At 45.9% G+C, this 13,197-nt stretch overlaps 1 protein-coding gene across 7 annotated transcripts in view; it reads left to right on the top strand.

Annotated features, from left to right (window-relative positions):
* The window catches only part of LOC137542203 (rho GTPase-activating protein 39-like), a 246,130-nt gene extending 234,431 nt beyond the window's left edge, over positions 1-11,699 (top strand). For all 7 annotated transcript variants that reach the window (XM_068263943.1, XM_068263946.1, XM_068263940.1 and 4 more), the window contains 3 exons: positions 1,368-1,459; positions 2,767-2,936; positions 9,298-11,699. In XM_068263943.1, the coding sequence (XP_068120044.1) occupies positions 1,368-1,459; positions 2,767-2,936; positions 9,298-9,492 (457 nt within the window). In that variant the 3' untranslated portion in view covers positions 9,493-11,699. The remainder of the gene's footprint in view (positions 1-1,367; positions 1,460-2,766; positions 2,937-9,297) is intronic.
* The last annotated feature ends 1,498 nt before the right edge of the window (positions 11,700-13,197 follow it).

Raw genomic sequence — 13,197 nt, 5'->3', positions numbered from 1 at the left:
GGAAACTTGGATAATGCCGTCCAAAGCAGTTCAGCACCATTACGATCGGAGACAGTCACGGAGTTGCGTCCTATGTGGTGCTTCACATGACTGATGCTTCCTCCTTCCAATCCAGGACTTCGATGCTTCCTCCTTCCAATCCAGGACTCTGATGCTACCTCCTTCCAAGCCAAGACTCCGATGTTTCCTCCTTCCATGCCGGGACTTAGATGTTTCCTCCTTCCAACCTGGGGCTTTGATTCTTCCTTTTTCCAAGCCAGGATTCCAATGCTTCCTCCTTTGCAATCTGGGACTCCTATGCTTCCTCCTTCCAAGCCAGGATTCCGATGCTTCCTCCTTCCAAGCCGGGATTCTGATGCTTCCTCCTTCCAAGCCAGGATTTCGAAGCTTCCTCCTTACAAGCCAGGATTCCGAAGCTTCCTCCTTCCAAGCCAGGATTCCGATGCTTCCTCCTTCCAAACCAGGATTCTGATGCTTCCTCCTTCCAAGCCGGGATTCCGATGCTTCCTCCTTCCAAGCCGGGACTCCAGTGCTTCCTCCTTCCAAGCCAGTATTCCGATTCTTCCTCCTTCCAAGCCAGGATTCCGATGCTTCCTCCTTCCAAGCCAGGATTCCGATGCTTCCTCCCTCCAAGCCAGGATTCCGATGCTTACTCCTTCCAAGCCAGGATTCCGATGCTTACTCCTTCCAAGCCAGGATTCCGATGCTTCCTCCTTCCAAGCCAGGATTCCGATGCTTCCTCCTTCCAAGCCAGGATTCCGATGCTTCCTCCTTCCAAGCCAGGACTCCAATGCTTCCTCCTTCCAAGCCAGGATTCCGATGCTTCCTCCTTCCAAGCCGGGACTCCAATGCTTCCTCCTTCCACACCAGTATTCCGATGCTTCCTCCTTCCAAGCCAGTATTCCGATGCTTCCTCCTTCCAAGCCAGGATTACGATGCTTCCTCCTTCCAAGCCAAGATTACTATGCTTCCTCCTTCCAAGCCAGGATTCCGATGCTTCCTCCTTCCAAGCCGAGACTCCAATGCTTCCTCCTTCCAAGCCAGTATTCCGATTGTTCCTCCTTCCAACCCGGGACTCCAATGCTTCCTCATTCCAAGCTGGACTCCAATACTTTCTCCTCCTAAGCCGAGACTGAGATGTTTCCTTTTTCCAAGCTGTAAAGAGGAAGCATCGGAGTCATGTGAATGCAATGTGGAACGAAATACGTGACACTCTCCAATCGTAATGGTGCTAAACTGCTTTGGACGGCATTATCCGGGTTTCCGAATAAGGAAACCAGGATTCAAACAATCCAGTACCTAGCCTCAAAACATCAAAACTAATAGCTGAGCTAGATTAATTTATTCTCTGTTCATTTAATGTACAGGGTACCGGGAGACATCGATGAGGTGAATGCACTGAAGCTACAGGTGGAACAGTGGAGGATACCAGAAAATCTTGCAGACCCCACCGTACCAGGTAAATACACCCATGTTTTCTGTGTATGTTGGGAATTTTAGTGGCTCATAACTGCATCGGTAGTGGAAGCCTAAGAAGCCAAGTCCGTGGCTGGGCTCACCAGATGCTACCTGTAATTGAACACACAGTTCCAGGACCTTGTACACTGCGAGGGTGAGTGGCCCCTTGGCCACACCCTTTCCCATGCTACAAAGCAAGATGTTGCATCTTTTCCCTGTTATTCTCTGTAATGTCAGATGCTTGGTTAGACTGAACAGCAGTCAGGATATCGCCGTTACCTTTACCAACTGTGACTTGTGCACAAAAGGCGAGTGTAGCTGTTTCTTTGCCATAAAGGTGATTTAAAATTGGGCGACAGAGCTCCACTGTAATGGAAAAATAGCCTAAACCTGATCTCCTGAAACGCATTCCCCTACTGCCATCACTATTTATTTATACACCTTATGTGCTTAGTTTCCTGTGGAAGATATAGCTCAATTAGCCCTGAGATTACTGTACAGGTTGCCATTTTAAGCAGATCTTTCTCATCACCTGCAGCTGCGTTTTCCACAGCTCTCGGCCGCAGGAATGCAGAGTTGATGGAATGGAGTCAGATCAGGTTAGAGAAAGTCCGTCAGCTCTTCTTTGATGATCCCTGTGTTGAAGCGTGCTGTTATCAAGTTCAGTCTTATAAGGAATCTCAGGGTGGTGATGACAAGCAGCAATGCTGGATGCTTGAGCAGGACATAAAGATTGCTCAGGAATCTGTGGCAGTCTGTGAGCTCACCTCCTGCTGACATGGTTACACTCCTCCATGCAGAAATAGAGGAACGCCTTGAGGCACTATTAGTGTCTGGAGAGTTTCCAAGTTTATTAGCGCCACCTGCTCCCCCTATTCCCTCCCCCCACCCTCCTTCCTGTCACTAGTAGATATTTGTCAGTATTAATAAAGCTGAAATATCTGTCATATTTTACCCCATATTACTAATCACATAACCTGTGACAAACTTTTCTGACCTGTGTCACGAATGTCTAGCAGACAGCAGGATGCCCATTCCTCTTCTTCAGACATCCATTTTGTGGCACAATTCCCTCCCCCAGCTACTATGCTAATTCACAGCGGTTGCTGGGTGGCCCACGGGAGGACAAAGCAGTTTCTGCTCTGTTCATAAGGAGAATATGTAGACATAAGCCTATAAGATAAGACGATAGAGGTACTTTTTCAACTATTATTGGACTTGTTGCTTATGCAAACTCTGCATTTTTATTGTATGTGACAGAAACTCAATATAATGTATTGTAAAGCTGTATGCTTCCTTTTCCCTTAGCATCCCTGCTGAAGCTCTGGTATCGGGAGCTAGAGGAGCCCCTCATCCCTCAGCAATTCTACAAGCAGTGCATTAGCAACTATGAGAACCCAGACTTAGCAGTGTCCGTGGTCCAGCAGCTTCCTGAGCTCAACCGGCTGGTGCTGTGTTATCTCATCCACTTCCTGCAGGTATGTCCACTGCACAGGACCATGCGTTTCTATGTATCTGCCCTAGTTACTTCGTGCAGGTATGTCCACTGCACAGGACCATGTGTTTCTATGTATCTGCCCTACTTACTTCCTGCAGGCATGTCCACTGCACAGGACAACGTGTTTCTATGTATCTGCCCTAGTTACTTCCTGCAGGTATGTTCACTGCACAGGACCATGTGTTTCTATGTATCTGCCCTAGTTGCTTCCTGCAGCTATGTCCACTGCACAGGACCATGTGTTCCTGCAGGTATGTCCACTGCACAGGACCACGTGTTTCTATGTATCTGCCCTAGTCACTTCCTGCAGGTATGTCCACTGCACAGGACTAAGTGTTACTATGTATCTGCCCTCGTTACTTCTTGCAGGTATGTCCACTGCACAGGACCAAGTGTTTCTATGTATCTGCCCTAGTTACTTCCTGCAGGTATGTGCACTGCACAGGACCATGTGTTTCTATGTATCTGCCCTAGTTACTTCCTGCAGGTATGTCCACTGCACAAGACCATGTGTTACTATGTATCTTCCCTAGTTACTTCCTGCAGGTATGTCCACTGCACAGGACCATGTGTTACTATGTATCTGCCCTAGTTACTTCCTGCAGGTATGTCCACTGCACAAGACCATGGGGTTGATTCACTATGACAAATACTGTGCCTTATCAGAGTTAACATGCCTTATCAGGGTTAGCATGCCCTGTCAGAGTAGCATAATGAGCGCTATGCACTTATGCCTGCTAATTGGCAATGACGAGAGCTCCACTCGTCCTGCCCTGAGCCCCTGCCGGTCCAATCACTTTAAAGGACATTATCCCAGCACTTTGATTGGCCCAACAGGCTGCCTGTCACTTGACAGGAAACTTGATAGGCAGCCTATTGGGCCAGTCAAAGTGTGGGGATAATATTCTTTAAAGTGATTGGACCCACAGGGGCTCAGGGCAGGACGAGTGGAGCTCTCGTCATTGCCAATTAGTAGGCATAAGTTCGTAACGTTCGCTATGTTACTCTGATAAGGCACACTAAAGGTGGCCATACACTTATAGATTTGTAGCACATTCGACCATCAGATAGATTTCTGTCAGATGCCTGTCAAGTTGAATCTGACAGGAATCTATCTGATGTGTGCCACACACTAGGAACAGATTTCCAATAGATCAGAATGAAATCTATTGGAAATCAATCTTAATGCATTATTGGACCATTAGATCCAATGCAACTCTATTGGCCATTGATCTGCTGCCAGTAGCAGATCGACCTAGATTTTCCATCCTGTCAGATAGATCAAATCGATCGAAATCAGTCACAAATCGATCGATGGTTAGATTTGATAGAATCGATCGATCAATGGCTGAAATCAACCAGTGTATGAGCCCCTTAAAGGACTTACGAGGCCAACTGTGTAAAAAAAGTTAATTACTTGCCTCTCCGTTTCAGGCACGGAGGACGCCGTCCGCGCCCTCCGTGCCGCTCCGCCGGGTCCCCCCGCTCATTATCCCCACGCTACGTAGCGTGGATCGGAGGGGTTGGCCCTAGAGCTGCCCGGAGGGAGAATGAGCGGGGGGACCCGGCGGTGCGGCACGGAGGGTGCGGACGGCATCCTCCGTGCCTGAAACGGAGAGGCAAGTAATTCACTTTTTTTACATAGTTGGCCTCGTAAGTCCTTTAACTCTGATTGGCATGTTAACTGTGATAAGACATGTAAGCTCTGATAAGGCACACTATTTGTTATAGTGAATCAACCCCATGTGTTTCCATGTATCTGCCCTAGGTACTTCCTGCAGGTATGTCCACTGCACAGGACCATGTGTTTCCATGTATCTGTCCAGGGACACCTAAACATCTCTAAATCTAAAACGCAGGGTGGGCTCTGTAGCATGCATCATTAACATGGCCATACATCTAGCAATTTCCTTGGCCCGATTGACCCAAAAAATCAGTGCCAGACATGTTGAAAAAAGAGAATCGAGTGGGAAACGTGCAGCAAATCTGGCGCAGAATCGAGCACCAGAAATGACCTGTGTATCCCCAGCATTAGATTTGACCCTTTGGCCTGGGTTTGAATCCCGGCTGAAGCTAAGCTAGTACATAAAACAGTGAGGAGTCTTTGGGCAACTCTCCCTAATGATCCTGGTTGCCCATGGACTGTGCCTTAAGTGGCCGCAGCTCTGAAGTGCTTTCAGTCCACCAGGAGAAAAGCGCGATATAAATGTTATTTGTCTTGTCTTGTGGCACCAAGGGCATGTGTGTGATGTCACATGTCACCACGTGCTACAGCACTTGCGGCACCAGGGTTGACACTGTGGGGGTGGCCAGGCAGGTGGTGGGGGCGGCGTCACTAGACCAATTCCTGATAGATTTCATGCTAAACTCTATCAGGGATTGGTCTGTGGTGTATGGGCAGGCAACAGATCTCTCTTCAATCAGATTCAATCATGGTCGATCTGCCCATACATTGCTAGATGTATGGGCACCTTTTACCAGGTGTACTGTGCCCCGGATTGCTTCCATTGGGTTGGTGATAACCTCCTGTGCTGGATACAGTTTGTAGCTTTGAGCGCAAATAGCTTTTCCAACAGGTTCAGTTTCCTGCTAGACAAGTTATCCTCTGAAAAGGACACATGAACCCAAAATACAGGTTGTGTAATGTAATGCAACTAAACATGACATTCCTCAACTTGTGAAGATACATAATATTGGAACCAATTTAGAAGAACTGAAGAAAGAATTGACCTTTATGCCATAACAAGTAGTTGCTTGGCCATACTGAGTTGTTTTTTTTTTTCCATTTCTTTAACCGATTCCGGGCGGCAGTGTTTGAAATCTATGCCCTGATATTCCTTCCAAGGCATCGATTTTAATCACTCGTACCACTCAGTTGCTGCTCCCATGTGCTCTGCTGTCACACTGACAGCAGAGCTTACCGTATCTTTCACAGGGTCAGGAGCCATTGGCTCCTGACCCTGTGATTACTGTGAGCCAATCACAGTGATCACAGTTCATGTTTTGAAAAAAAAAAAAGTATCTGGTCTTTAAGGGGCCAGAGATGCACGGTGCGAAAGTGGCTAAAGCCCCACTCCAGGCACAAATGTTTTCCTAAATCTATGGATCTACGTAGGCACGCACTGAGATGCAGACTTCTGTCTGTGTGGATGTAGCTGAAGTCAAATAAGTCACTTAGGTTAAAAAGAAACTCCGACCAAGAATTGAACTTTATCCCAATCAGTAGCTTATACCCCCTTTTACATGAGAAATCTATTCCTTTTCACAAACAGATCATCAGGGGTTGCTGTATGGCTGATATTGTGTGAAACCCCTCCTACAAGAAACTCTTGAGTACGTACTCCTGGCAGTTTCCTGTCTGTGAACCCTGTTGCATTGTGGGAAATAGCTGTTTACAGCTGTTTCCAATTGCCAAAACAGCGAGCAGCAGCTACATCACTTGCCAGCAGTAAAAATGTCACCATGTAATAAATTTCAGAATGTAAATCAGGGATTTAAAAGATTTTACAATGGGCAAACGCTGACTAAATCATTTATACATAATTATTGTAAAAATGAAGCACTTTTTATTACATTATTTTCACTGGAGTTCCTCTTTAAATGATAAATCCCAGACACTGGCCACTCCCTGTGCCACTGACTACTACTGCTATAGGCTGCATTGTTCTCAGGGATGTGAGTCAGTCCCCGCCCCCTTCCAGTTTAAGCAGCAGGATAATCCAATCCGAGCCATGGTAGCTCAACCCACACAGCCTAAAATGTGAATCCCTCCACTTATCTACTTCTGGTCGTGTGTTAAGCTGCAGAAGCTTCATTTGCATAGTTCTAAATATCATCTGGTTTCTTTTGTTGCCAAATGGGGCTTCTGAAGCTAAGAACCCCAAGTCTAAGCTAAGTCTAGTCACACATAAAGCCACTAAGTTGGAGGAGTAAAGAGCAGCCCCATTAGGTAAAACGGTTGCTTGGCTGGATGTGATTTCTGTTGGGCAGACTTTAAGGCGGTGGCACACAGACTGAGCTGTGTGATAAGATCAGAGGCGCGAGTCTGGAAAACTGCTACAGGAAATGGATGGTATAAGACTTCCCGACCAGGTGCTTTAAAAGTAATATATTTGACTTTGGCTAACCAAGCCACTTCTTCTATAGATTACAATAAGTTCTGCTAACTCAGCGTTAGGAAACAGTTTGTACCTGGAGTCTGGCTTTAATGGGCACCATGCTACACAAGTGCCCAGAGACATGGCAGAGCGTGCCATGTGCAGATACTTAACAAGGCGCCATAAATAGTCCTGTCTTTCTCCTTTAATTGCTACACCCAAACAGGATCCATAAGTGAAACAGATATGTGTGTAAAAGCGAAACAGATTAGGTTTTATTGGAGCAGCTTGTGGAGCTGGAAGTGTCAGAGTAGCCCATACTGGAACCAGCCGCTGCTGTGTGGATGGGAATTACAACCATGTGGTGGGAGGAGCTACAGGGCAGCCAGCTTGTCTTCTATACTCATTGTGCCCCTACTATTAGCAGTCTGCTTGTGTATATATGAAAAAACAAGCACAGAGCTTTTACAGTGGTGTAATATTAAAGCTAAGAATACCAAAAATAATTGTATTCAAAATCCTCACCCCACTGCCACCTACCTGAGGCTTTTTGCTTTTTGAATTTTTTCTAAGTAGACAACATAAAAAGCTCCCCCTCTCCTCTCCCACCCAGCCTGATTAGTAGCTGGAAGTCTGCGCTTTGAGGACTAATAGCCACTCTGAAAACACTTGGAAATTAGATAGACTGAGTCCACGGCAGGGGCGTTGCTAGCTCTAAAGATCAGTGGCATGTGCACCGGATGTCCCCCTGGCAGTGGGTGGCAGTACTCACCTCCGGCCGCTTAGTCTCCAGATTCTGCAGACATCTTCTCTTCCGAGCTTCTCCCCCTAGTATCTGAGAATGAATAAGATGCTAGAGCTCCTAGCGTCTGATTCTCGGATGCTAGGGGGAGAATCGCCAGCTACAGAGGATGACTTCAGACTTGGAGAGCCGATGGAGGAGATGAGTAGTTCCTCCCGCTGTGCTACTCTGCTGGGAAGTGGGGGGTCGGGGGGAGGAACAGTGAGGACACACACAACTATGCATGCTCCCTATGTTGGCTCAAGGCACTACAGCTTCCAGCATGTTACCACAACACCCAGAATGCCTCACAGAGGTACCACAACGCCCAGCATAACACCGCACAGCACCCAGCATGTCCCATTTATTTAAGTGACACTGCCTATTTATGTCATATGCTGCATGTTATCTTTTTCTGCATTAATGGAGAGGGCGGCTTCATCCAACAGTTTGCTGGGCCTGCCTACTTAGACCACTGAAGTTCACGTAAATTTGGCCCCACCCATGACCACACCCACATGCTGGTGCATGGCCACACCCATGCTTTGGCTGGAGTGCCTAAAAGTGCTCCTGGTCCACGGCGTTAGACTGACTGTAATGGTTTTGTTGATGGATTGTTGTGTTTTATCTCTACTATAATATATATATTTATATATCCATATCATCTTTTGATGGATTATAGATATATTTTTATGTAGTAATCAAAGTATTTTATCTTACTTAGTTTCGAATGTAGTTTCGAATGTGAGCATTCTCTGAATTTTATAAACAGACTTACCCCCAGCGTCAATACAGTGTGAAGAAATACCTTCCCTTCCTGTTGTGACACTCATACAACTCGGGCATATGTTTTAATAGTCCTTTGGTGTATCCAAACTAAAAATGCTTTGGATTGAATTCAGCTTTAAAGGGAACCCGAATATTGCTTAAAAAAAAAATGTCACTTAACTGGGGCTTACTTACCTGGATCTGCCGATCCTTTGGTCCCCCGCCGTGGTTCATTTTCTCTGTTCACCGGTCGCTGTCCTCTGCACCTGCGTGGCCCTGGCCATGCGCGTCCTCATTTTTGCTCCCAGCGCTGAAAGCATCCTCTGCAGATGCAGTAGAGATTTTCCTGTACTGCGCCTGGGCAGGACGCTACCGTCACGGTGGAGTGAACGAGGGTGCGCGCAGCCAGGGCCGTGCAAGCGCTGTGGGCGACGAATTGTAAGTCAGTGGTGAAGAAACAGAGCCGCAGCGGAGGAACGGAGGATCTTTGAGCGGTGCAGGACAGGACGGCTGCAGGGGGCTGGGAGAAGCCCCAGGTAAGCAAATCTCTTTTTTTTTTTTTTTTTTTAGCAATCATCAGGTCCACTTTAACAAGTGATTCTAACCCCCCCCCCCCCCCCCCCCTGCCCTTCAATTTTTATTTAGAGGTTGCATGAACACATTCTGAATGTATAACTTTTATTTTTGCTACACAGATTTTCTCTCAGCCTTCCAATGTGGGCACAACCAAGATGGATGTCAACAACCTAGCTATGGTCATGGCGCCTAATTGTCTGCGATGCCAATCTGATGACCCCAGGATCATCTTTGAGAACACCAGGAAAGAGATGTCCTTCATCAGAATGTTGATTGTCCATCTGGACACCAGTTTCATCCGCGGCTTACTCTGAGATTGAAGGCTGGGACCATCTCTGTAGCCTTCTCTGCTCTTTGTGTACATATATACATATATTATTCCTTCCTCCCGTGAGAGCTGCGTGGTGTGGTCCCTCCAGGGGTTGAGATGTCCCGTTGAGGAATCATGTACAGAAACTTCTCAGGATTCTCCTAGCACTTTCTCATAGTGGTTTAGCTGGCCTGTCGTCAACGCCATAGGTGCCAAAGGCACTGTAATTACCACAAATCTTTAATTTCGTGTGCTCTGCAAAACCTGTTTCATCTTGTCTGATCTCCAGTACTGTGAATTAATTTAATGCCTTCTCCTTTCCCTGCCTACATCTAATGTGTCATTCTATGAAGACTTCTTTCTTTACCCAGTGCCCTTTTACACTTAAGAGATACGTGTTGAAAAAACTTAAAGACTTTTATTTATATTTTTAACCTTCTGGAGGGACCATACCTATTAATATATTTATATAATTTTTTTTTTATTTGTGATGTTCTATCATAAGGTTTAAGATTAATTTGCAAGCACCGAAACTCACGATAGGAGGATGATGTCCCCTTGGTAATCATTTTCTTTATCCTTTCTACAAAAAGAGTGGCCAGTCATATGTCACATGACACCTGGAAATTCGAGGCGTGTAACTTTTCCAATGCCATTTTAAGAAAGGCTTTTGCTTGGCCAATAGAATCTTTAGATGTTTGTAGGTATCACCAGGTAACATTAAAGCAGACCTGAACAAAACGTCTCCCTACTTGATTCCGTCACTGTTGTGATTTACATACTAGATGACACCGGTTTAACAATGCAGAATATCATCTCACCTTGCTGGCCAGAGCTGTAGAATCTGTCAACTCTTTTTCATAATAGTGCACAATGCAGGCAGGGGTAACTAAGTAAGAGCCAACCTCTGCTTCAGACACTAAAGGGTTATCGCTGCCTCTGCTGCTTTCTTGCCTGAAGTTTGTTTACATTGCTGGGGCCAAGAAGGGTCAGATATTAATCTGAGGTGATGCTCCTGTTTTCACACTAGAGACTAGACTTTGTATGGGACAGAGCTGCAGCTGTGAAAACAAGAAAGTAACGCATACAATATTTTGTGAGGGGAGCTTAGCCATAGATTTTGTAAGTAGCAGAGTTCTTTAGTATTGATACAACTTAAAGCAAACCTTGGAGGTTTGAAATGCTCCCAAATGGATACTTACTTTAGGAGGTGGAAGCCACTGCACCCTAGATGCTTCCCCCCGTTCTCCTTCATCGGCTCGATCCAGCTCTGAAACCCCATGAAGCCTGCGCAGTAGCTCGGACTCACTTGAACTCTTGTGGAAAAAGCAGAGCCCAATTGAGTCTGTGCTATTGCACAGGCGGCTCCCAATTGGGCTCTGTTTTTTCCACCGTATCCCAAGCGTATTCATGCTAGTGCATATGTGCTAGCTGTCAACAAACAAAACGCTTTTTTTTTGGGGGGGGGGGGGGTTCTAGAGCTGGAAATGGTTGGTGGAGGAGGTCAGGGGAATCCTCTTGAGGATCCCAAGGGTTCCCCCTCCCGAGTTGAGTAGCCTATAGGGCCAAGTTTTTTCCCTCAATCGACATCATTGGGCCGAGGTTGTACAGATGCGTATTTAGCCTGCAGGCTAAGGACGTGTTCTGTTGCTATGCAGGGGGAGGAGGGCCAAAAGAGTGGGGAGTGGGTTAAACAAAGCTATCGGCTGTTGCTCAGAGGAATTGACCTGCCTGGGGGCAGCTCTACACATGCTGGATCATCGGCAGAGGCGGCCGTTATCGCTTGCCTCAGGCAAATTTAATATAGCGTGTGTACAGGACTTTAGAGGGATGTGTATGCAAAATAGACCTTCTTCGACAAAATGCCCACTTAGCAATTTTATTAAGTTTTACCCACCCAATTGGAGGCCAAGCATGTGGTCTGTATGTTGCATAAAGAATCTACCAGGGGGAGAAGGATACATGAGTGAACTGTACCCTCCAGTCATAGCTCCATAGGAATATATGGAGAACTCACACGAGGTGTAATAACACTAGCTTGGCATATAAGGCTCTTGTGAATACATGAAATTTGAAGCTTTGCTGAAATGGGAGACTGGGAGAGCCTTCCATACTACACAGCGGAGTCTCCAGCAAGCTCCACTTCCTAATGTGGGACTCCTGTTACCATAGGCTGTTTAACACCAAAAATAAATAACTCATTATTAGAAAGCCTTTGTATTTGATCTTAAATTTTAAGTGACGTTTGTGAAACTCTTTATGATCCCTCCAAATAAAACCTTTTGAGTGTAGCTAAGTTCCGGTATACACACTCACAAGCTTGTACATCTATATATAATGATGGGATTGTTCAGTGTGCCTCTTATTAGGCAGAATTAGGTAACAGGATGATGTAACGCAATCTGGCCTATTCAGGTTACTGTCTTCCTGTACAGCAGTTCAGACTATCTTCCTGTTTTCCCCTCACTTCATATAATTCAGCCTGAAGCCGGCTACTGAAAAACATGTAGCAGTAACTACTAGACCACTGTAGTTATTTGTGAGTCTGGTCACTCAGGTCATGTGACTATATACAGGTGAACCGAACTACCTTAAGTTGGCCACACACTGTTAGATTTTGTTTCAGGAGATTAGACATTAGATTTAAAATGCCAGATTGATCTTGCTAGAAACCATCAGGAGCATGTGTCATCAGGATCGCATAATCGAGGTGTGCCAGAGCTTTGTTCCGCTTCAGGCAGTACAAAGCTAGTGGCTGCAGCGGTGATATATGTAATAGACAAAACTTCGGCCGAAATTTTATCTAAAGGCTTGTACGCAAGCTTGAACAAAGTCGGCTGAGGCAGCCAATAACAACCGCCTCAGCCAACAATCAAGCAAGTGTACAGCAGCCCGCGGCCAACTTTTGAGGATGCCGCTCCCCTGCTGCATGATGTCACACGCCGCTCCTTTGTCCCTCAGCCCCACATAGCAACAGTTTGTGTCGTCAGCTACATAGCTGCCACGTGTCCGTACAGGCTGCCCCAGCAATATCGCCCAAGGGGGATCAGTTCCCGATCCCTGACAGGTGACACAAGTGTGTACGCACCTTCACAGTGCAAAGTGGTAGACTAGATCTATATCTGAAAGATATCAGTCTTCTACCTGATTGGATGGTGTGTAATTAGCCTTAGATAAATGAATGACACTAAAGCTGGCCATACACTTAATTATTTTTCCCATTGATTTCCAGCAGATTTGATCACTCTGATCAAATCTGTTGGAAGTTAATGCCCCAACCGACTGGCCCACTCAATTGATGATTTCAGACAGGCACTTCATAGCAAGACCAATTTCCTTAAAGAGAACGGTAGTAGCAGTAGGGTATTGTACCGTGTTAGCCATCAGTAAAAGCAAGAAGTTTTAAATCAGGATGATACCATTTATTGGCTAACTACAAATGAATAAGAATAAACAAGCTTTCGGCCTTGCAGCCTTCGTCAGGTTTATATCCTGTTAGTTTGCAAGCTGGTGGTACAGACAGCTTATATACATGCAACATCAAAAGGAAAAACAGATATTTTTTTCAAGCATAAATACATCATTAAGATGCCTTAATACAAACAGACCATCTAAATGGGGTAAGATAAGGATCCTTGTTTACTTTATTGCTCCCAGACCTGGTATTAGGATTGACCCAGAGGTATCGTAAATTCTTAGTTCACAAGTT

This window comes from Hyperolius riggenbachi, chromosome 12 (assembly GCF_040937935.1).
Source record: "Hyperolius riggenbachi isolate aHypRig1 chromosome 12, aHypRig1.pri, whole genome shotgun sequence".
NCBI lineage: Eukaryota > Metazoa > Chordata > Amphibia > Anura > Hyperoliidae > Hyperolius > Hyperolius riggenbachi.
Note: the sequence above shows the minus strand (reverse complement) of the source record. Positions and strands in the feature narration are given on the sequence as shown.